At 38.4% G+C, this 26,024-nt stretch overlaps 1 protein-coding gene across 1 annotated transcript in view; it reads right to left on the bottom strand.

Annotated features, from left to right (window-relative positions):
• NPNT (nephronectin) overlaps nt 1-24,091 on the bottom strand; it is a 79,081-nt gene extending 54,990 nt beyond the window's left edge. Inside the window, 2 exon segments of the mRNA XM_039848853.1 lie at nt 21,496-21,596; nt 23,741-24,091. Of these exon segments, the coding sequence (XP_039704787.1) occupies nt 21,496-21,596; nt 23,741-23,811 (172 nt within the window). The 5' untranslated portion in view covers nt 23,812-24,091.
• Between the last annotated feature and the right edge of the window lie 1,933 nt (nt 24,092-26,024).

Raw genomic sequence — 26,024 nt, 5'->3', positions numbered from 1 at the left:
ATTATTTGTGAGCTGTTGTTCACCTATCAGTGCAATCTAGAAAAGAGGTTAAGAGCACAGATGCTGGAATTACACTGCTGGGGTCCCAGCTCTACCACTTAGGAAACGCTTGACTTTTGCACATGACTCAGCTTCTCTCTGCTCTAAAACAGAGATCCTATGTTGAACCAGAGGACATTCTCAGCTGTTTTTTCTTAAAAATAGTAAACCCAGAACTAAGAAAAATGGCATAGATGATAGAAGCTTAGCTCATCCCCTCTTGCGACTGCATCAAAGTTAAGATGGAAACATGGAGCGAACAGCAAGCACAGTCGCCTGGGGGTCTAGATGAACAAAGCCGTACAACTAGGGAGAGAAATAAGAAATCACCCTGCAATAGTTGGAAGTAGGAGGAGTCGAAGATGCGAGGCTGCCCGGTCTCCCGTGGCTGAGTAGGACAGAGGCTTCGGATGCCACAGCCCAGGAGCTGCGGACATTCCTCTTAAAGGAGCCGTGTTCGCAACCAGACTTTGGCAGTGACGGACCTGCTCGCTCTGAGTAATAGCTACATATTTATCAATAAGCACCTCAAATGGAAAAGAATTAAGTACTCCAACCAAAAGATAGGGAAGCTGAATGGATAAGAAAATAAGACCCCTATGTATGCTGCCTACAAGAGACTCACTTCAGATTAAAAGATGCACACAGACTAAAAGGGATAGAAAAAGATATTACCTTGATGGATCAAGAGGGTACTGCGCTGAATGAAGTAAGTCAGATAGAGAGAGACAAATACCATATGATTTCACATACATGTGGAATCTAAAGAACAAAATCAACACAACAATAACAACAAAAACAGAAACAAACTCAAAGATACAGAGAATATTTTGAGGACTACTAGGTGGGAGGTGGGACTGGATGGATGGAAAAAAGGGCAAAGGGATTGAGAAGTATGAATAGATACAAAATAGCCATGGATATATAGAATGTAGCACAAAGAGTCAACAATTTGTAAAAAATATGTAAAGGGTAGAAGGGTACCAGATTTAGTGGGGTACCACTTTGTGAGTTATATAGATCTCTAATTACTATGCTGTACAACTGAAAATAATATATTATTGTATGCCAACTATAATTGAAAAAATCTCATTGAATTGTACAATGTAAATATAAGCAACTAATTGTCTACTATACTTCAATAAATCTGGAGGAAAAAAATAGTAAACTCACATAGTACATACCCGTAGGTTTATTGGGAGGATTAAATGAAAAAACTCAAATAAAGTACTTAGAACAGTACCTATCTCATAGTAAGAGCTCAATAAAATGCCAGCTATAATAAGGATTATAAAGATGACTAAGAGGAAAACTCCAGTGTCTAACATACTATATTAGGAACTGGAGATATAAAAATCAATAAGATCACAAGATACCAATAAGATACCTTATCCTCAAGCAGGCAAGTCCAGTAAGAAGAGGCAGAAGTAAGCATAGATGTCTTAATAACAGATGTATATAAAGGATACAGAAGAGGAAGTGATCAATGACTCAGATTTGAGAGTCAGAAAAGATTTTGGGAAACAAGTGGTGCTAAACAATTTTCTGCAAAAAAAAATTACAAGACATCTGATTTTATTACGTAAGAATTCATTAGAATATGATAAAACACATTATTCTTTTTAGTTAAAACTGTATTTGTTATAGCAGGTTTAATGTGTAATTGCCACAAAAGGCCAATTTTAATGTAACCATCATTACTTCTTTCAGCAACCAAAAGATTTGTTTAAGAGTCACTGATAGATAATGAACTGAGCCATATATTAACTATTTTAAAAATAGAATCACTTTGTGACTGTGCATAGACTTATTTGTCAGGCATCTGTCAGTTTGGCATACTGTTTTTAAAAAAAGAAAACATTAAATCATTAATTGTTCTAAATTTATCTGATGAAGAACCTTAAATAGAAATTTGGAAAAAAACTAAATATCCATCAATAAGGAACTGGACAAATGGCAGCATAATGATCTTCTTGGCTCCAGCATTGTGGACCTCAATCCAGCCCTAAACTGCTATGAGGGGGACTTTGCTAAGCCGTGATTTCGCCATGCCATTCCCCTCACACTCACTGATGCGTCATCACGTTTACTTAGCTTATATTAGATCGATCTCTTAGTATGGCATTCAACACTGCATTTCGTGACTTGATTCCAGCCTCATCTCCAATCACATCTACAAATGTACCAAGAAGTTGAAATTCTCAGTGAATAACACACTCTCTAATACCTTTACATGGAAAGTCATTCTTACCCTTGTCTGCCAGACTAACACCTAGACAGGCTTCAATACTCAACTTAAACATTATTATCTCCAAGATTTGCTTTAGCCCTGCATTCTGAGTTTGGAGCCCTCCTCAGTGCTTTCATAAGCCTCTGTGTATACTTTTATCATAAATTCTTTATATATGTTTATATTCATATATGTTTATATTTATATATAATTGTTCTGTGTTATCATAGTGATTTTTATCTGGCTCCCCTACTAGACTTTGAGCTCTTTAAATACACAGTACCTGCTCTGAAATAGCATATAGTCTCCTGATAGATATGACAGTCATACAAGGTGTTAAAAAGAATATAGAAGAAGGAATTTCTCTGCAGAGAGGTGGAAATAGGAAAAATGTCAGGAAAGGCCTGCAAGAGGAAATATGAGCTGAATCTTAAAGGACAAGTAGGAATTCACCATGTAAATGGGTGAGGGGCCTTTTATTTAGAATGAGCAGAGGCATGGAGCAGCAGAGAGTGTGAAAATGCAATGGCAGTTCACTGCGATGGTCCATATAGCAAAAAATAGTCCTTCATAGATAAGGCAGTAATCACCATAAAGAGCTCTGCACTCAGAGAAGCAGGAGTCTATCCATAATTGCAAACAATGGATTATAAACAGATGACACAGGTTACATTTTATGTGTTTTCAAGCAAGTAAATTGATTTCTTTTTAGAATCTTAATCAAAAGTCAAGAACTATGATATGTGGTAAGGCTATAAGATAGGCAGACAAATTAAATATATTCATTTTCCCAATAAACTGTTTTCCCTGAAAACTGCAATCTGCTTATTAAGATTACATCTTATTCGTCTTTTATCCCTTTTATAAAGAAGTGCCTGGTCCTTCCACCTTCAAAAGTGTACTGACCTGAACTGTGCTAGGCATTGCAGAAGCTATTGCTATGAATATAAAGATGTGTAAGACACAGTCTCCAGCTTCATGGGACTTTCAGTCCAGCAAAACAAATAATATAGATTCATAAATAACCACACTATAGAGCAGTATAAGGTAGGCTCCACGTAAAAGGAGAAGGTGGCATTTGAGCTAGGACTTGAATCAGGGCTGAAAAAAAGGATGGTCATTCAACCCTAACAATTATTCACTTTTAGTTGAATATTTGCTTACAATTAGGAGTGATGGTGATGTACAACAGAAAAAGCCAACAAAAGACAGAAAAAAGATACAACATTTGTAAAGGGTGATTTTTTTCAGCCCTGATATAAACAAATGTTGAATTATTCATTTCTTTTGACTGGAAGCCAAAATAGTAAGCTGGAAATTTTTTTTCAATAACCTAACACTATTTGATAACATTTTGGCCAAAATGTAACACAGTACTTTAGCTCTCCCACATTCTTCATATATTGTTTAAAATCAACCTCTATGGAGGTAGCTGTGATCATCAAGGCTGACTGAAGTTGATGGAGGGGAAAGGAGGTTTGAGGACGGTGGTGGCCACATCATCCATTCACAGCCTATGCCCTGCTCAGATTGTGCCCCTGAGCTCCAGGTCCTAGAAGCCAACCACATATCACACCTCTCCACTTCAGTCTCACAGCACTTCAAACATACCACATCCAACACTGAAGTCATCACCTGCACTTTCTCCTGTGTTCCCTAGCTCACCAAATAACACACCAGAAACTTGGGCATCATCCTTGATTGTATCTTCCTCACTCCTCACAACCATTATCACCACCACCAAATGTGAACTAATAGGAGCCAGTTACTGAGCTAAAAGCTTTGTATTTTCTCATTGGATCCTCAAGAATTCTGAGGTAGGCCTCTAATCTAGATCTTACAAAAAATAAAAATAAGCTTTTGCTCAGAAAGGTTAATTATCAAAAACACAGTTTGCGGTAGCAGCCAAGCGTCTACGAAGCCCACACCCCACCACCGTCCTGATGCATGCCTCTCTGCCCTTCCTCTTCAGTACCTTTCAATCTCTATCCTTCTCTTTGTTCCCACCACTACTACTAAAGATAAAACCTAATTTCTCACCAGCTTTCCTATTATAGCCTCTAGTCCTAAGCCTCAAATGGCTCTTCTCTAAATTGCTAATCAGGGAAATATTCAGAAATGGGCCCAGAACTTCAAATGCCTACAGGTCTCAGGCATTTGCGCTGAGGAAGCGAGCCTCACAGTAAGATGGACTCCATACTCCTTCCTGAAGGGACAGCTACTAAGTGCTAGATCTGACCCATTAGCACCATCTTATAACTTCTGAAATATAAATTTAATTATGTAATTTCCCTGCTTAAAATCTTTACAATGTTCCTCTACAACTTTAGGATAAAGGCTAGTATATTTAAGGTGGCATCAAAAGCCTTCCATGAGTCAGCCCATCCTTCTATCTCCCAAACGCCCTTCAAACATAAACCCCAATGCTAGCTTAAGATTCTTACATTTCCTGGAATGTGCTCCTCACTCTGGCTTCTAAAATTTTAATGTATTTTTTTTGTCTGGCCAGGGTGCCCTTCACCTGAATTACTCATCCCTCAGGATTTAGCTGGGCAACCAGTCCATCAATCCCCTTCTGAATACACCCTGCTGAGGTATGCTTTTGTAGTATCCTATCTCAAAACATACCATTCACCTGGTATTGTCATCACCTGTGGGCCTTCAATGCTGACAGTGAAAGACATGAATGCCTACAACTTCATCTTATTGATTTGATATCTGCAGAGGTTGGCCTAGGATCAGGCAGGTAACAGCACTCAATACATATCTGTTGAATGAATGAATCAATTGAACACCTCCGAGTGCATGAAATGTTCCTTGATCCTCTCCAGGTGGAAGTGATTCTTCCTCTGAACCTCAATTCTTTATCTCTAACTCTTTCCTACTTTAGAATATGGAAGGAATGAAACAACCATTTTACCAAATCAGCTCCTTGCAAGAGTACATGTTTTTAAAAACTTTCTATCTCTTCCAGCACCTAACTTAACTCCTTGCCTCTAGTAAGCTCTCAATGTTCGTCAAATAAAACACAGCTGTTATTATTAGTGTGTGGTTAGTATAGAGAGTATAGCTGTAAATGCAATTTTACTTTGTCAAGTAAGTTTGTGTCTAATAAATGTATAGTAACTCTAAATGTATATCTACAATTCTAGTTCCTCCAGTTATTTTTCCTTTCGTTAAAAGAACCACCACTGTACTCCACTCTGAGGTTTGCAAATGGATATTAGAGAAGTAGGAAAGAAATGGTTCGGAAGCACAGACAGTTATCCAATGAAAGCTTTTATTTAAGAAATCGTGAAATTTTCTACTTCCAGTTGATTATTTCCATAAGATGGGCAGGGTAAACAAAATGTATTTAAACACACCCTATACCATGGATACTATGATAGACCCAGTAAAACACTTCAGAGTTCATCTGTATTCTCTATACTAACCACACACTAATAATAACAGACATTTATCAAGAGCTGTTCTGCAGAAGGCACTCATGGCCAACAACAATCTTGCAAAGTAGGTTTAAAGAGTAGGAAATTGTGGTTCACGAAAGTTAAATAAAATATCTAGCATTTTATAGTTGGTGAGAGGAACAGGTCCTGAATCCAGATCTGCTGGTGACAAAGCCCACATTTTACTCTAAGGCTTTGTCTCCCTAATTCAGCCATAGCTCTGCTAGTTAATTCTCTGTGAGTAATTATAAGATATGTACACTTTGATTTTTAAGTCTCACTGAAGAAATTTCTTTACTTTGATTTCTAGTACTATCAATTTTGTTCCCAAGTGTTGTTATTAAAATCATATCTTAAAAACATTTTCTATGACATGTGATAGTATCTTTTACCTATCAGTTTAAAGTATGTTGTCTTCATGGCACCAATTTCATTAAATACAATTTCACATATTTCACCAAAATTTTCCAGTGAAGTGTAATTAGGGTGATTTGTTATGTGATATTATTCACTTCCAAAAATATTTTAAACAAGGGAACCCTTCATGTAGCAAAAGAATAGCATGATTTCTCAAAGGTTCTATTATAACATCTTATATATTTTATACAATAAAAATATTTCTTACCTGATTTTTTTCCATGGAGAATTAATGAATATGAGATATAATTCCCTCAGGTTAATGATAGGCTGGTGTTAGTAATTTCATTTGGTGGACTTTTTAAAAAAAATTTGCTTCTTTACGTATTAGAAATATAAACTGTCCTTTAGGTTAGAATGAAGGTCAATTTATTAGATTCATAAAACAACAAAAAGAAAAGGAATTATAAACTGAAAGGGAAAAGTTTAATGTAAGAACTGAAATAAAATTAACTTAGTATAATTACGAACACAATAAACACATCTCTAAGAAATATAGTTTTCCCCAAAAAAAGCAACTCAAAAAACCACAACTAGTGTTAAGTTTCATTGATTAATTCTGTGGTTATTATTTAGAAGTTATGCCTTTCAAGACATATATTAGCCAAAATTATTTCAAGAAATATGTTCATCTAACCTTTGAGCTGGCACCTTATCCTGGCTATTCTCTGCCTTAAGACGTAGAAAGCTGCAAAACAAATGTCCAAAAAAAGAAATTCCAGATCTTTTCTCTGTAAGGAGGCTGGACTTGGGTATTTATCAACTTGTTACATTCCCGGAGACTTACACATATTCAACTTTCAGTGCTTTTCTGAAACAAAAAAAAAATCTAGGACATGTTTAAAATAGTAATATTTTAGTCACCATTTTGTCATTAAAAAACATTTTGTAATGAAAATATTAACCAATAATTGGAAGTTATGCTATTCTTTCAGTCCAAATTCTAAATTAAAATATTTCAGACTTTTTGTGACAGTGTATTTTCTAATCCAATTTTTCATTTTCAGAAAATTAACTTTTGGTTTGAAGAGACAGTATCCTTTTATTTAAATGAGTATTGGACATCTGAAAAAAATTAAAACTTTTAATCAATTATTAACAAGAGCTGATGGTTTCTAAATTGATATCTCTTTACTTACCTGTTTCTTACATAATGTGTGTTCCCTTTTCTCTCCAACTTTGAGGAGGAAATATTAAGGTTATTTTTTTTCTTTCCTTCCAGAGCAATTTCTTCTTGCATGGCTGCTTCGGTTGTCAATAGCAACAAGAATTACCATGAAAGCTCAGCCATTTCATTTAAAGATACATAAATAACCCAGTTTAATGAAAGTAAAGGGAAGAAACTTGAAACACTATTAATAATAGTGAGGGTTCGATCAGCCTGGAGATCCCAGAGGTAAGGGAAGAGATGATTTCACCACTCTGTTTTAGATTAATGTCTTCCCTCTTTCAAACATAAAATATTCACTTTAACTTTAGATTTATGTGTTCACTTGTATAATTTAAAATTAGGTGAATGAAGCCTTCTTTTGAATTTAGAAAAAAAATTTAGAAAAAAAGTCTAAGTCCAATTGATTCAAATAAAGTAAAAATTTAACTATCGATCAGAATTATTGTTCTGTATATTTAAAGGTACACATTCATTTATTTGTTAGAGATTATTTTTTATGTTGTTTAGGTTTATAAAAATTAGTGCTTTTTAATTGTTTTTGTTTTTAACTTGAAAAGAATTCACCATATCTTGATGTTGATACATTTCTTAAGATAGGATAATTAAATATATCAGGTACAACCTAAGCAAAAAGCTGATAATAAATCAAAACATAAACTAAAAATTAGATTCTAGATCTCATGTTAAGGAAAACTGTTTATGACGATGGTTATGTATGAGAAGGGAAAAATATAAAAAGATACCGTTTCTTTAATACTCTTTAATTGCCAATTTTAAAGAATCTAACTTATTAAGAAAAATACATTAAATGATTTTTAAACAACAGTAAAACAACTCAAAAAGAATAGCAAACATCATTATTTCCTAACTAGTTATTAGTATCAAGCAAACAGTTCTGTATAGTTTATTTTCATCTTATAATATCTTAAGGTTGGGTCACATTTCTTCTACTGAACATAAATCATCCTTGACACACATAGATTTAGTAAATTTTATCATATCAATATGCATACCCATTAATAAGACTTTTTAATAAGACTTTTAGCTTTAAATTTTGGTCAATGTTCCATATGTTAAAATTTGCACTTTAAAACTATACAAAACTGCATTTTAAATCAAAGCAATGTTAAACCTAGAATAGATTATTTCCAGGAAGTTTCTGGGGTCCATTCTCTATTCACACATAAGGAAATTTTCATAGGCAACCATTACCACAATTTTTGTGTAAGTTGCCAAAAATAAATGCCCTACGCATATATTTTTTGTGGTATAAACCCCACTGTGAGAAGCACTAAAATAGGATTCATTAGGAGCACATAATATAGAAGAACCTGTCCCATTTTCTCCTAATAATATTTCTCTATAGTCATTGTAAAACAGCCATAGTAGTAAATCATGCAACATTGCCAGTGAATCCACTCAGTTTGCAACTCTAGAACTCTCTCCTGCGACCTGCCCAAGAACCACTGCTCAGGTTCACCTGAAGCTTCTCAGTGATACTATATACACTTTGCTGAGGGTCTCAGTGATATTAGGAATAGTTAAAAGCAATAAGCACTCTGATAATTTTATGAAATTATGACTAATATGAACCAGAGTAACTAAACTATTCAAGGATTGCTCTTCCTTGCTTACTAAACACAAGAGTCAATCCTCGGCCTTGGACAGTGTTAAATAAAATGAAAGTTAAGAAACCCTAAGGTAATGAGCCCAATTATTATCCAAAGGTATACCTATCATCTGGTATATAATTTACTGTAAAGTATTATACAATGCCAAAATGTTAGGCCAATCATAACCTTTCAAAAGGATATATGTTTCAGGCTAAGATGACAGATGCAGTTACCACATGATCCAGATGGGGGTCGCATAACCTCTTAAGCATAGAGCACAGCATGACACATGTACTTCCTACCAGATGACAAATGCCAGGTACACGCATGGAAGTAAAAGGTCCTCCCTGACACTGTACTTCTACATTTCAACACTAACTTTAAGCTAGAACAAGTAGTAACTCTAAAAAGTTCTTCATACCCCAACCTTAAATTTCATGCTATATTTCTCATTGTCAAAAAAAAGTGGATGTTAGCACGGCAAATGTTATTTATAGACAACTGTTCAACATACATTTATAACACCAACAGACAAGACAACAGATTCCGCGAATAGCATTTTGAGTAGGAATGTGGATGGTCCCAACTTTCAGTCCACTACTTTATAAGTATTAAAGCTATAGAAACCATCAGACTTCAACACAAGATCAGACAACAGAACATTTAGCAAAATTACAAATTATTTCTTAATAATTTTGTTTTCTTCCTTCTATTTAACTGTCTCAGAAAACAATTCTGCCTTATTTAGAAAATGAAACTATACATGGGAATGTCTTAATTCCTGGCCATACATAGACGCCAAGATACAATGAATCTTTAAATTCATCAATAATTTTAAAATTCAATCCAAGGGACAAAGGACCTTGAAATCACAACTATCTATGTGAAATACTATGAAATACATACGTAAACATATGAAGTTGGGACAATTTATCCAGTAGAATCTATTACCATAGTACATGTATATAAAATCAATTCTGAACACCTATGTATATTTTAAAAATAAAACTAAGCATGAGCTGCAATCTGTGGTTCTCTATCAGTTGCTGTTTTTTGGCATGCAAACATTTGGCAGATAATGACCAAGTACTTACAAAATCTTAACAATGAAATTAAATAGGAGGTACCAGGCTTTAGAAAAATATTTTGAGTGGCATGAATCTTCTATCTGGATAGTCTATCCATGAAGTTAGTTTCAGTATATTTAGCAATACACGCCTTTGACTATTTAGGGATCTTTCATAGAAACTGAGTTTGAGAACTCTGATTTATGAAAAAAGGCTAAAGATTTTTGAAAAAACGACAGTGTTTTTGGCAAAGTAATCCTAAATCCAGAAATTCCCAATTCCTTCTTCCTTCGTATACATTAGCATAAATTTAAACTGTGATAACATTTCCTAAAATTTCAGAATAAGTCAATAATATCAACAAAAGGCAACCCTAACCTTTGTGATTTGATGATGTTACAACAGGAAAACAATGTCAGTTCTATAGAATTTATACTTTTAATCTACAGACCAAATGAAGTGTTCAGTTTGAAAATTTAGTTGACTCTAGATTATCCATACGGAAATCATCTATGGCAAATCCTTAGTCTCAAGCTGGCCCTCCCCTGACATCTAGTTCCTACCAAGGCCATCTCCAGCTCTTAATGTACAGCAGGAAACAAGAGCTTTTAATTAAATATAACTGGGGGCGGGGGCAGGAGGAGGGAACACTTCTCCAAAATCAACTGCTATATTCTAAAGCTAAGAAACCATGTCGATTATTCATAACTTTTTCCTTCCATGAGAATTAAAAAGTTGACTTAACAGTGTTTCACCAGATTAAGTTAAAACTAAAATTCTTGAGAGAATCTAAGAATATGAAATGAACATACAAATATCTGTCACCATTTTACCACACATAATACTTTATCATTTCTGGAGTTTCGTGTACTCCTTTAGGCTGGCTTTATCACAAATTTTATTAGGAATTCTATTTTGGCTATAATTCTCTTGAAGTACACTCTAGTAGTAATTAAGTGATTAAATTGGAAAACTATAAAAAGCTTTGGTACATTAAAACGGAAATTTTCTTGATATTTGATATTACTTAACTCTGCACTTCGTAACACATCGATTTTTCAGTAACTAGATGTACATTGTGCCACTAATTTTTCCTGGTAGAGTCCCAGGGACGCACTGCCAATCACATTAGGCCTATGCTGCCAGTGCTGTTCTATGCATGTAGCTGTGAAATTTTATGCATGTGAAATTTTTTCAGGCCATATGATCTTGGCTACATTTTATTGTCTTTGAAAACTGATCATTTATATATTTGTTCCCATGAAGAAGTGAAAGACCTTGGCCTGCCAGGGTCAACTCCTCAGACTCCCTCAGGTTGATGTAGGATGACAATTCTTAGACATGTTAGATTCATGGCCGGTGCTGATCTCCAAGGAAAGGTACTCAAAGCCTTCTCGTTTCCACCTGGTCAAGGCTGGTGCCCAGTATTACACTGATCTTTTCAGAGAGGGAAGGAGGAGGGAGGGGAGAGAGGGAGAGGGAAGAGGAGGAGTGGAGAGGAGAGAGGGAGAGGAGAGGAGGAGGGAGGGAAGGGAGAGAGACAGATGGTGAGAGGAGAGAGAGAGAGAGAGAGAGAGAGAGAGAGAGAGAGAGAGAGAGAGAGATTGAGATTGATTTCCAGTCATGAACAGGGTTCAGGTTCTAGTGTCCCTGGGGTTTCAGGAGTCATGAAAATCAACCTTTCCTCACAAACCAGTAAAAAGGCGTTAAGTTTGGGTCTGGATGGGGATGTAAAGAGTACTTACCACAGGCTCTGCTTTGAGTCTATTCAGGCCTCGGTGGCTTATTTAGAGAGCCCTCCATGGAAATCCAGGTGAACCAGGATAACAAGGTTGGCCCCTTTCACACCTGTGACAATCAGGAGTTTTGGGGAAATAAGCACTGGCCAACATTTTACTGTTCCTGGGTTCAGCGGCCTTTATTCCATGTGACAGCATAAGTAGGATAAATGATGCCTGGAAGCAATGTTTGTGCCTCACCTCGTACCCCGAGCCACAATTTGCATATAAATAAGAACACAGAGAAATAGTGATGAGCATATACACCAATATCCAATGAATACAAAAATAACTCATACGAGATTTATATTAAAAAGTCTCCCACTGATTTCTTTACAGAACCTCCTTAGACTAGATCCTAGGAGACACCTATCTGTACTCCGTTTGCTACAATACTGACTCCATCAACTGATTGATGATAACTGATCTTTAAAATATATGTACTAAAAATAGCAAAAATATATGAACTGGCCTTTAATTAACAATACAGCAAAGTCCAGGCTGTTGTTAGAGATCCTAACTTGAACGTAGAATTGTCTGACCCGAATTGTCCATAAAGCTCTGAACAGTTCACTTATCATGGATAGATACTCCAGGCTGGATCAAGCTGAAGCATCATAGAGCTAAGGTATGTAGATAATGCTTCTTAAACTGTATATAGAATAGCTTTCCATGAACTACTTCTAAAACAAGGGCTTCATCTAAGGCTGGAGGATCTTTTAGAAACAGCTTTACAAAACCAACACTGGCTTCATGGTAGAAATGTTGCTGTGGCCCCTTCCACTCCATCATTCACTCTCACTCTGCGAAGGACAACATAAAAGGCTTCTTTCAAAACTATATGTGAAAGGAGCCAGAGCTTTTCCAAATAACTAGTTTGTTCTTTCACTAGAAACAATATGAATTATATGAGCAATAACGCTACCCTTTTACCTTTGGCTACCAGAAGCTAAGAGCCAAATTACAAAACATATTTAGGATCCTATGGCTTATATATATACATTTTAATAACTCTCTTCCCAACATCTTACCTTTTATCCTATCCCCTTTTCCCTTCCATCTAGCCCTTGTTAATTCTATTTGCCCATATTATTGCATGCATTCCTGGAAGACACCTCACATCCCTCCCCACACAAGGAAGGACAAACAGAAACAAAAAAACGAATTCTATTTGTCTTTTAAGGTATATTCTAAAAAATCAAATACAGAAAAGTGACTGACCAGAAGGTTTATACTCTGTAATATTATCCATGGTTTAATCTTAACTTACAGATTTTATATAAGAAAATTGATAAAAATAAAATAAAGGCTCTTCAATTACTATACTTAACATAAAAACAGGATATCTCTATAACTCTCCTACATCTAAACGTACACAATGGTGACGATGAATCTAGAGAATTCACTGCAGTACATTTCATAAAAAATATTGAAAACCATGTAAATGTGCATAGAGGATTTCTAAATTAATTATGGTGCACATCCATATAATGACAGCCGTTTCAAAGAATGAGTCAGATTTATATGAACTGATAAGGTTTGGTCTCCAAAACATAATGTTATATGAAAAAAGAAGACAGTGAACAGTTCTTACTTGGTGTTATATTTTATGAACAAAGAAAATTTTGGAAATGCTTAGAAATCTCTGTAAAGACCAACAGGAAACAGTTCCTTGGGGTTAGAACTAGGTGTCAGGAAAACAGGGAAGTTAGACTTACCTTCACTGCCTTCTCTCTCTCAACCTGAGTCTTTAATTTTTTTACTTATTCTGGAATCTCTTACTTTTTAAAATAAGACAAGTATAGAATTGAGATAAAGATCATAATAAGTAATGGAAAATGTATGCCCTACAGTTTTAAAGTCACTTTCTAAAAATATTTTAGTACATTATTTTAATATTTCCTGAAAATCTTTATATGGTAACAAGTGTCCAAAAATACTTTATTCAGATACCAAAATTCTACATAATCCTCCTCAACAGATCATAGGTCTAGTAAAAAAATACTAATAAAGACTATACACATAGCTATAAAAATTATGGCTGACCTATAAAGATAATAAAAGGCAAATGAATCAAGCAATTCCTAAAAAAAAAATGTGTAAGTCTTTCTTAAAAGTAAAAAAGACTTCACATCCATAAAAAGTAGACAACTGATAGGCAGGAAGTCAGGTAGAAATCCTGGCAAACGGACAAACCTCACTCCATCCTCCCAATATCAGCCCATTGCTTCTGGTCCAAGAAGAAACAGATGAAAAATGGGGACAAAGAATTCTTCAATAACTTATCAGAGGGGTTTTGGGGAAAGAATAGGGACCAGAGCATCCTAGAATCAAGCAACAGATCCAATTCTGGGAATAAAATTGCCAGAGCCTTAAGGCAGCTTTGCAATCCAGTCTTTCCCATTACCTATTTACTACCAAGTAAGAAAACAGTTGGTCAAAATTACAAGTGTATATGCTGTTTGACCACATAGAAAAAAAAATGGTCTAACAGAAAAATTAGAACTCATGCAAAACAATATTTTCCAATGTTCAAAGTTGCTTATTTTAGAATTGTATTAGTAAAAGATTGGCATCAACATAAATGTCCATTGATAAGAAACCAGTTAATAAATTATGGTCTAGCTATACAATGGAATACTATGAATCCATTAAAAAGTGAACAGGTTCATTGTACACTGGTGATAAAGAAAGCCTTTCAAGATGTACAGTTAAGAAAAAGAAGCAAGGCAGAGAATGGTGTATATACCGTATGCTTTAATTTGTATAAAAGTGATGGGGGAGGAGATATATAGGAATTTGCCTGTAAGTATGTAAAATATTTCTGAAACATACACAAAAAACTGACAGTACTCATTACTCTGCAGAGGACTATTTGAGGAAATGAATACGTTTTCTCTTACAAAATAAATATTAAAAAAAAATTTTTTGAAACCTGCACGAAATTGGTGAGAAAGGGGCAAAAGTATCTGAGTGTGGTGGTGGGTGAGCAGTGGAGAGTAATGAGAACCCTTCCCTCCTTCTGCTTCATCTCCAACATGAAGAAGGCCCTGGCCTGTGATCAATCTCTTCCATTACTTACTGAAGGATGCTGCATAGAATCATTCACCATCACTGGATTATCACTTTCAAAGCATACAGTTGATTTAACTGATTCAAAGTGCATATAACATCGGTATGGTGCAGATAAAAAGCACCATACCGAAATGCTGTCCATTACAGTTGCTATAATAGAAAAAGGGGGTAAGCGGGGCGGGGGAAGCATGCTTATATTTTTCAAAGTTTATCACAAAGTTCTCAAGCAGCAAACACATTGTTTCTGGGGCCTGAAGCATATCTCAGGCACCGTGTGCATACGTGTGCGTGCACTTGCCAGCAGCGTCTCCCAGTACTGGGTGTCTGAGGGCAGATCTAGAAGCTGAATTTATAGTGACTAGAGAGCTTCCCCTTTCCTTGGCCTGACTTCCCAGCTTGAGAAGTACGAAAATTTCTAATCCATAAAGGTTAAGATCTGCTCAGATTAACTTTATGAGAGGATCTTAGGTTATTAGATCTTAATAGCATTATATAAAGGTCAGTCCTAATGGGGGGAAAGAACGAAAGAATGAATTTCTGTGAAACTTAACTTTCAAGACTATACATACTCAAAAACTACCTGTTTGAAAAGGTCAAACATCTTCAACACTGATTTTCATTTGGATCTGCATTCCAAGACCACTTGAAGTTACAAGGTGTTCTTAAATAATCTTTTCATGGAAAGTAGTGGTTGAATAAACTTAATCAAAAACTTCATTTCCTACCAGAGGTGGGGATGGGGGAGGAGGAATTGAAGGAAGGGGTTCAAAAGGTACAAACTTCCAGTTATAAGATACATAAGTCTAGGGGCGTGATGTACAACATGACTGCAAGTTACTACTGCTGTATGGTATACATAAAAGCTGTTAAGGCAGTAGATGCTAAGAGCTCTCATCACAGGGAAAAAAATATATATTTTTTCTTTTTTATCTACTATATAATGAATGACAACTAAACTTATTGTGGTAATAATGTCACAACATATGAAAGTCAAACCATGCTGTCTACCTTAAACTTATACAGTGCTATATGTCAATTATATTTCAATAAATCTAGGGGGAAAAAGAATTACTGAAATTAAACTGGAAAAAAAAACTTCCTAAGGACTTGGAGATTCAGATTTAGTGCTGAAAATAGTTAGGATGGTCTGCCACCTTGCTTTTATTCCTACCTCAAAAAAAGAGCAGATTCTGCATTCTCGCCCCAAAATTGGAGAAGGAAGCTAATAAACATTAAGCAGTGAAGCATGCTCCATTAAGCCAGCCCTGGAAGCTGCTACCAGTCTTCCAGGTGGCTCTGGGCTACACAATTCACTCTGAGGTTCCCAGTTACACCTAGAGTGTGTATAATTAACCATCATTAAATTCATGTTCAATGAAGGTTGCCATAGTTGTTGACTATAAATGAAAAGACATTCACTAGAAATAACCTTTTTGAGGGGAAACGCTATGTATGGCCTTCAAACCCAATGCCAACGTTTCTTATTTACTCTTGGTTATTTTTTTAAAAATTGTTCAAAATCTAAATAACTAAAGAAAGATGTAATCTACATAATTTTGTGACTAGTAGTCAGAAGTCAATGGCCAGCATAATGAGCAAAAATTAATAATCATGTTCCATTTACAAGGCTGAGTTTCTGAACCCAGATAAATGTAAGGAATGAAACATGAAAATTAAATATTTTATTTACTAAAACAAAATTCCCTGCTTAAACTATTAACCTTTCATTTGAAATACAGAAAAAATTCAACAATTCACTCATCATTCTTACCAGTGGTCCACAATCAATAACCAATAATAAAGATCATCCAACTAAAATTACTTGATGACTCCAAAATGAATTACTACTTTTTAGTCACTAGTTTGCACTAGTAAGCTATGTTTATCTAATGTTGATAAGAATCCAAAAATTTCACTTTATATGGCAATTGTACATTTGTAGCCTTTACTAACTTCAGGGAGAGGTAGGAGGAAATGAGGTTTCGAGCTAATAAAACAAGGTGAAACTCTAGGTTTTACATCTTTCCAAATCTCCAGAGAAACATAAAACATCTGTATTTTGCCTGGTGTTAAGTAAAAATGATGCAAAACCACCTCAATTCACATAATTTCCTTCAGAAACCAAAAATCACTCACTGACAGCCAAAGAACTCAAAAACTGAATAGCTTTATTGAAATCTGGAACTAGTTGTTATTTTGCATTTTTCTTCACACCTCTATAAAGCGCTTTCAACAGAAACACTATTGTCATAACCACATATGCTGCCAAATCGCCTAATAAACAGAAAGACAACTATATAGAAATACCATATCTACATCCTCTATACTCTTTTCCACATTATGGAATCTTAGAAATCTGCTTGTAAAATAAGAAAACTGCAGCTGAGAAATGTTAAATAGCTAATCAAGTATAAAAGTTAGGGCTGGACTCAGGTGCCCCCAGTAGTCTAATGCTTTTTATTTTAGTTAAGAATTGGTTCCAAGTCATACACTGCTTTTTCAAATAAATATACAAACCCCAAGAAATCTTTATTACAGAGATGTCCACTTGGTAGGAGTAGAGAAATTGTTAAAATAATTAAAATGAAGTGAGCCATTAATATGATGGAAAAGTTAAGAAATAGAATAATTACAGAGCAAGAAACATATTTTACTACAATATGAGTGGTTAAGCTGCTGTGTACTGTAAATATGTAACCATCAGTGTGTTATGAACATATTAAGAAAATTTCCCTTCATAACAGAGCCTCATTAATAGCTGATAAAGCTCAAGACAATGAGAAAATCAAATTCTGAATTTTCAATATGTAGAGATCTGTTTATGAGTAAAGAATACAATATAAAGAATCAAAAGACAGAAAGAAGCAAGGGTATGACCTCAAATTTTGAATTCTCAATATATAATGATCTGTTTATGAATCAAGAATACAATATAAAGAATAACAAGACAAAAAGCAAGGGTATGACCTTTAAAAGAACTATGAAAACACAACCTGCCTATTTCTGGAAGGCTGTGCTTTCTTAGCTGGCAGGAATGTTGGGACGGAGTGTTGGATGGCACGGGCAGGAAGCACAAGGACAGCTCCTATGCCTGCCTGTTTGGGTAGCATCTCTGATCCTTCCTTCCTCATTCCCAGAGAGGACAGGAAGTCTGGTTGAATGTGGCTTTGTGGCTAGACATGGTGGGCCAGGAGCTGAGCCTGAGCAATGCTAGTGCCTGTAGTGGTGGTGGCCTTTCCAAACAAGTCCAGGAAAAGCTGGTAGCAAGTGAAAATAAAATATAGCATGTTTTGTGGAAACACATATATTTGACCTCAAGAACATTGAGTCAAATATCTCACATACGTGCAACCAAATGGAATAAACACGCAGCCCAGTGACACTGCAGTAGGGTACGAGATCTGATAAATATCCAGCGTAAGGGTACAGCCTCTCCAGCTTACACGCACGTCTTCTAAGGGATAAAGTGGGAGCTTGTGGATCTAGGTGGAAATAGCTTCCTTTTATTTTGCTGAACTGATTTGAAGGAAAATTCCAAAGTGAATCATTCAGAAAAAAAGTGAGAACCAGGGCACATTTCATAAGGAAAGGAGAAGTCTCCTCATGTGAAAGAACGCGGAGATTATCTAAGGGTCAGAGAGGCAAAAACATTTTTCACATTAAATTTCCCAGAAACTCGCTGGAATTTTTATAGGTAATCCATTACCAGATGTAACTGTTAAAGAATACCAAGGCATTTTCCTTGAATAAATACAGTGACAAAGGTTTTAATTTCACAAAGGCTTTCTTGAAAAAACGAATCAGGAGTTTTCCATTTGTCCCTAGCAAGCCCCTTTGGGTGCAGTTCTTCCCACTTTAAGCTGACCTCTCATCCCACATTCCTCTACCTGTTAATAGCAAAACAAAGACAGGGGCCTCTCTGAACTGACAAGACATTTGGACCATCTGAGATTGTGGAAAAATTAAACACACACAAGGACATGTCCATCTTTGAACTCATTTTTACAACTTTGCCATCTACAATATTAATGGTAAAGATCCATCTGGCCCTTTGTAATTTAAAGGCATTTTATTTTATTGCAACACAAGGAGAATTTAGAGCCGATTTTTTTATTTCAGCAGTATAAATATAAAATATGTATAGCATGCCTAGAGAACAAAGACTCCGCTAGCACAGGTATGTCTCACCCCACGACACTGTTTCAACAGCAGTATTCCTTTATGTTTCTTTAACTTCACCGAACATATGTAGTGTTTACTCTGTGCCAGGAATAATTTTAAGTGCTTTACAAATAAAAACTTATTTCAATTTCCTATGGTTATACCTATGAGGTATTGTACTATTTTAGATCTGTTTTAGAGATGAGGAAAATGAAGCATACAGAGATTGAATGACTTGCTCAGGGTCACACAGCTAATAAGAGGTGCAACTAATTTAAATCTAGGCAGTCATGCTCCAGAGTCCATGTTGCCCTCCACTATGCTGTCTCTCAAACTTTCACCAAATCTAAATTAAGATAAACTGTGATTCATGCAGGATCATCTTACACGTTTTTATAACATTACCATTTCAAGAATTAACTCATGCCATGTTGCAACATCCTCAGATTCTTGAGGGATAACAAGAATAATATCAAATACTCTATCTGACCACTTTCAATCTTTAACAAGAATAATATCAAATACTCTATCTGACCACTTTCAATCTTTCAGAAACAAAATGAAGGTATAGAAAATAAAATAGCATCCTATATTTGCTGGGAAGGCTACTGTGCAAAAAGCGAAATGCTAGGAAATTGTTTTGATGTTTAAATTTTGTAATGCCACTAGAACTTTGAAAGGCCTTTATACTCATTCAAATTCAGAATCACCAAGCTGGTATATACTAAAGACGATTCAATGACATGGCAGAGAGACAAAGAACAGCTCCTCGAGGTTCTTTCTGGGGAATACCTCTAAGAGATAGAGGAGTTTTCTCCTTGGAATTCTTTTAGCACATGTGGCGGGGTACGTGTGTGCTCCTATGCCTCTCTGCCCATTGCCCTGGCCCTCTGCCTTCAGGGAAGGCACACTCCACTCTGCTCAGGGCATTATGCCAGTGCAGCCTTGTCCTGGGATGGGTGGGGGGACTGTGCACACCCCAAAGCACTTCAACATTAGCTCTGAGAGTGTCTCGCCAATTAAGGCAGCAAAGGAGGAGGAAACTATCTCCATTCCTGAAAAGACACTACATGTTTTATTTGGGAAAGGTACATGTGTTGGGCCTAAAGAAGGGTTCTCTCCTCACCCTTTGATTATCAAAGCCTGATTGCTCTTCAAATTCCACACCTGTGGCCTCCAGCTGTGCAAATACTTCTGACTGTGGTAAAACTGGCAGAAGACTATATTCCACCAGCTATGATTCTTCTTTCTGACCATCTTCTCTTAAAAACAGTGGGAGCACAGCAGCTTCATGTAGTTCTTTTGTTTACTGGAATCTGAAGTTATTGCTGTCTCCCTTTATAATGGAATGCAATATCCCAACTGTGCAAAAGGTCTGGCCCAGTGGCTTGCAGGTAGACAAACACTAGTTCCTGTTATCTTTCCATCCCCAACTAGAGACGTCAGTCTACATGTATAATGACAGAGGCAACCTGTGACTGTCACTCTACGCCCTTTAGGAAGTTTGGGGTAGATATCACATGCAATTCTCAAAGACTAAAACAGCTAAGGGAACTTCTAACTTTTCTGAACTTAATTTACTCAACTCTTCACGTTACCAACACATCTCTGAGGCACACTCCTCCCCTTCCAGCTCCAGCCTTCTGAACTACCCTTCCATATTCTAGCTCTCTCTCTCTATTCCTTTATCACTGGCAGTAAAACATTGGGATGTAAAGAACCCAGCTTAGTTCCCATCACCTCGACAGATCCGCCAAACTATCATTCTAAAGATGCCCCTGAAATTTACTTGATTTTTGTGGATATTCTTTTTTTTTGTAAGGGGAGTGACATGCAATTTTGAGATCCAGATAAAATTCTGCAAAAAAATTTCTCAAACTTCTGTGATGTAGCTCTATTTTTTTTTTTTACCATAAAAATATCCATTGTGTTATGGAAAAGGTAAAAATCAGTGTTCTGATTTGACATTTACTACAAGATTACTTATAAAACTTAAAAAATGATGTTATTTCAGAGGTGTTATTTGATTATACTGGGTGGTCCACTAAGAACACAGTCAATACGACCTTACTTCAAAAAAGGATTTACAAATCGGCCACTTTACACAACAGCTATGGTAAGGATTTTATAAGTGCTATAAGGTTCAGAGTTTATTTAGTGTAAATACAGTCTAGACTCATTATCTTACCCCCATCTCAGAGCCTGGAGCAAAGAAAAGAGTGAACCTGGTGAGAAAACAGGAGATGGGAGATACTGGGGACAAATACTGAAATGAGCATCCCGTGAATAACAAAACTGGCTCCTTACTACAGGTGGCTCAAGTTGGAATGGGGTAGGATAAGGAGCCAGGGCCTGTACCTGGAAACTCCCATGCCAGAACCACACCACCACCATGCCTTGCTTATAATGAGCCCTCCAATATGCAGAGTGAAGTCATGAATGAGGGTGGACAGCCCCAACTCCCAGGGAGATGAAGTCCTCAGGGTGATGATACTCACGCTGACATTGTCCCCAGGACCGGCGGGCCCAGCCCCAGCAGCAGTCAATCCTCCCACCATAACGACACAGGCCAACTGAAGACACTATTTGCCTGGGCCACCTACCAAACAAAAAGATTGAAAATAAATAAAGACACTTTTGAAATTAAAAATAATTTCCTGTTATTTTAGAAAAAAAAAATTAAATCGCATCCAACAATTTTCTATGAACGCCTTCAAGCCTGTAGAAATTTAAGGATAAAACACCTTCGGGGAAACAGTCTGCTGTGATCTAATTTCAAATTTCAGACAGTTAAACACACACACACACACACACACGTAGGTGAAAGGGGAGGGGAAGATCCTTAAATGAAAATAGCAACAGCTAAAACCAAGTTTCTCAAGGCTGCCACTCACAGGGTGGCTTCTGAAGCATGAAATAAAACAGATTCCTCAAAGACCCACACCTGTTACTGGGGGGAAGACCAGTTTTGACTTATTCATCATAAATTGAAAAAGTATTTAGACATGTCAAAGCAGAAAGAAAAAAAAAATCTGCCACATATAAAAGGTAGATGTGGGAAGGGGCAGAAAGAGAGGAAGTTCCTCAAAATCAACAGAACTCTTTCGAGATTTGGCTCTTTGGTGAAAAAAAGTTCCCAGAAAAAAATGCACTAGAAAAAGAAGTCTAAATAAAACCAAAGAGAGTTTAAAGTGCTGCTAACATCTCAAGTGTCTTTGTGGTTTGAAACTTTCCTGCATCAACAATTCGTGTTATCTTCCTCTCTAATGTAAATAAGAACTAAAAAAAGTATTTAATGTCAGGATACCGATTTATCCACCAGATTCCACTTTGGCACCTTATTTGGTAAATGATTTCCTTGTTTAGACACCTAAATGACTCCCCACCACCACCGGGATCAATATTTTAACTGGCTGTTTTAGACAGCTTTTTAAAGCTACCTTAAAATCTTATGCATAATCATCTGACATATTTCTTGTTACAAACGGGTGTGCAAGAAAAGCACAACAAACCCGAAAGTGGGCAAAGAATTGCTTTAAACATTTTTTTTTAATGGCCTCTGGCCGCTACCCGACTTTTCTTTATTTCTATTAATCAATTCCCCTTTCCTTTATCTCCCCATTATGCTCCCAAACCCAAAGTACAAAATCACCCCGAACTTTTTCTATTTCCTCCGACCAGGTGGTAAACAAGCGGTTGCGCTCCACTGGTTCCCTTCCGTTCCCCTCCAGGTACAAGAAAGCCAATCAATCGTGGAATTGATTCGTTCCAAGATTGCAAGTAAAACAGGTGCGGCAGTCTTTAGAGCTGCGCAAGGAGATAATTGATGGTGGGGGGGAGGGGGTCACTGAAAGAGAGCGACTGGATAGCGGTGTGACCCAAGTGAAAATCTCGCCTGCTTGCTTCAGCTGGGTTTCTGCGCGAGCAGCAGCGATAGTGCTCAGCAGAGTCTATTCAGAATCAGGCGGAGGTGGGTAACCGGAGCACGCCTTCCCGACACATAATACACATGGCCACACACACACGCTCGCTCGCTCACTCACTCCACTCACACTCGCCGAGCGCACCCGGCGGTGAGGCTGCGCGCCGCGGCGGAGGACGGGCTGAGCGATGAGACGCAGCCTGGTTGTTGGAAACCGTCAGAGCACGCCAGTCAGGCTCGCCGAGGTTCAGGGCTGCAGCGCACAATACACACACACACACACACACACACACACACACACACACTGTCCCCCAACGTCAATCCTTATTTTGAGTCCTCCTCCCTCAAGAAAATCAAGTGGGGAGGCAGACGATTGCCCCGTGGAAGCCCAGTGCCACCCTTGGTGTGAGCGACCCTGACAGCTCCGAGCCCGGATTTGGCCACGGCCACCAGAAAGTTTCCCCACTGAAGTGCCGTCTAAATCAAGACCTACAGGTTCCCCTCAAAGGGATGCCCCGCGCGTCACCTCCTCTTAACGGCTGACCCAGGCCCTCAGAGCCGAGATGTCGGGCTCGAGCCTCCCGTCTCTCCAGACTCTGATCCGGAGCCGGGAGCTGTGTCTCCGAGATCCGGCTCGGCCTGGGAGTCGCGCTGGTGAGAGCGGCTCGACGGCTCTCCTCCCGCCGAGGCGATGCGGTGGCCCAGCTTCTGGACGGAGAGACGCCTCTGCGACAGCGCCATCGCTCCAGGCTAGGGGCCCTAGGACCGTGGGAGATTAGCGTGGGAAAGGAGGCGGAGAGGGCGCCCCGTGGCCCACTCACCTCCCGTCGAACTCGGCGGCCGCCGGCAGGTAGAGCGAGGACCCGAGCACCAGTGCCAGGAGGAAATCCATGTCGGGAGGCGAGGCCCGGGCGGCTGCGCGGCTGCGCGCGGGGACCAGGCTGGGGTGCTGGGCGCGGAGGAGAGGCGCGCTCGCCTCCTCGACAACCCCGAGGAGCTGCGGCAGCCGCCGCTGCTGCTGCCTCCCTCGGAGAAGAGCTGTGCGGCGCGCAGCCGGAGCAAGTCTGCTGCGCAGCGTCCGGAGCCCCTCCGGCTCCCTCCCCGCGAGGGAGGCGCTGCAGGGGGAGCCGCGCCGCCTGCGGGGAGGGGCGGGGGGCGCGCGTGCGCTCCACTCGTAGCCCTCCTGGCCCCGGGCAAGGGGTGAGGGCGCCTAGCCCCTCCGCTGGAAGCTCGCGGGCGGGGGCGCTGCGGGAAAGCAGCGTCTCTTGGGGGCCAGCCAAGCGGGGCGAGCGCCAGACTGGGAGGAAAGTTGCAAGCCCGGCCTGGGCGAGGAAAGCAGGGTGCTCAGCAGGAAAGGGTGAGCCGGGGAGGAAAGGGGCCCGGGGCGTAGGTGCGTGCTCAGCGGGTTCCGCCCGAACAGGTGGTGACCGCAGGGGCGAGCCGTAGTTGTCACCGGAGTGCGGAGAAGTCCAAGACCAGAGAGGTTTACGGGGCAGAAGCAAGCAGAGCAGCGTCTGCATTTAGTGAAACCACAGCACGACTTGGACATATTAGCAAAGGCAAACTCCGGGAGTTTGCTTCTCCCGCAGAGTTGGCAAAGGCATATTTTTTATTTTGTAACCAACAGAAAGAAATGTTTAGCTCTGCAGTCGAATTTTGAAGAAGAAACGTGCAGACTGCTTCTATCTCTGCCAATTCAACTCCAAGCACATAGGATAGCGAAGGCTGCGCTTGCAGGGGCATATGCCCGCCAGGGAGAGAGGGCTGTTACTATTTAGCAGTCTTCTGGTGCCTGATCCTGCGGAGATCATTTAGAAACCATTTTAATCAATTATTGCTCTGTTGTGGCAGAGTAAAATGTATTATACTAAAGGACTGTTCAAATAAAAACACAGTGATTTTCCTAATACGTACGTTTAAAACATCAGTCCAATCGAGTCACTCTTCTTCCCAAAACCTACCCTGCACGACTCCCCAGGGTAATGACCTGCCATCTCCCAAACCTCAGATCCAGTCTTATATTCTCTTTCTTCCCCTAGTCCGTGACCTCATTGCCTTTCTCTCACACTCCAGGCATGTCCCCGCTTTAGAGCCACTTGACCGACTGTTACTGCTGCCTGGACCCAGATGTCTGCCTGGTCACATTCTCACTTCCTTCCGTCTTTGCATAAATGTCACCTCTTTAAGTAGATCTACCTTGACCACCTATTTAAAATTGCTACCGGCCCCCTTCTGATGTCCTCTGCCTGTTCTACTTTGTCTTTTCCCCAGATCACTAATCTTCAAGTTTCCTATATAGTGTGCTTATTTCTTCTTTGTTTGTCTTCTTTCTGCTAGGACGCAAACTCTAGAAGGGCGAGTTTCTTCATTGCCTAAAACAGTGTCTACTGCGTAGTAAGTGCTCAGAAACGTTTATTGAATGAGTTTATTAAAAGATTTTCCCCCCATCTTTGTTTTCTTTTTGAGGTTTCTCAACTAAAGATTTTTAATGGAAAGTTCTGTGGCAGTGACCTCACTATCCTGATCTCTTAGTGTGTATAAAAATAGGAATTTTCTGCGAGAAAAAGAAAAATACTGGTTTTGACTTAAATGACTCTTTGATTTCCAAGTTGTTTTCTGTTAGCAAAACAAGTTTCTATTTTTATCTCAGCAAATAGCCATGCCAATTCAGGCTTAGGACATTATTTTAGGCAAACAGCTTGGTGTCATCCATTTCAGATCTTTCTAATGAAGTCCAAAAATGTAGGAATCAAAATATTTTTTCTGCAGAAAATCAAATTTTTGTAAGTGTAATGTGGGTGTTGTTCTAGGCTCCAGTAGCTACTCTTTAGCCATTTTCATGGTTTGTTGGTTCCTGGATTGGATTTGCAAATAAGCCTCACCAGAGCAATGGATGATTAGGGAGAAGGTGCTAACCTAAAGGCTAAAAACTGAGGATGGAAGGAAAGGAAGAAAAGTGGTGGGTGAAAATAGGACAACTATCCAGAGCAAAATTGCAATGCCCCATTTGCATGCCTCTTATTCTTTCCATATCTTTGGCCCAGAAAACACTTTATTCATCTTCTTCATTTGGACACTATCCACTTACCCTTTGGGTCCAAGCTT

The sequence above is a fragment of the Pteropus medius genome, unplaced genomic scaffold (assembly GCF_902729225.1).
Source record: "Pteropus medius unplaced genomic scaffold, Ma_sr-lr_union100, whole genome shotgun sequence".
NCBI classification, from domain to species: domain Eukaryota; kingdom Metazoa; phylum Chordata; class Mammalia; order Chiroptera; family Pteropodidae; genus Pteropus; species Pteropus medius.
The sequence above is the reverse complement of the archived record's forward strand: the minus strand, read 5'-3'. Positions and strand labels throughout refer to the sequence as shown.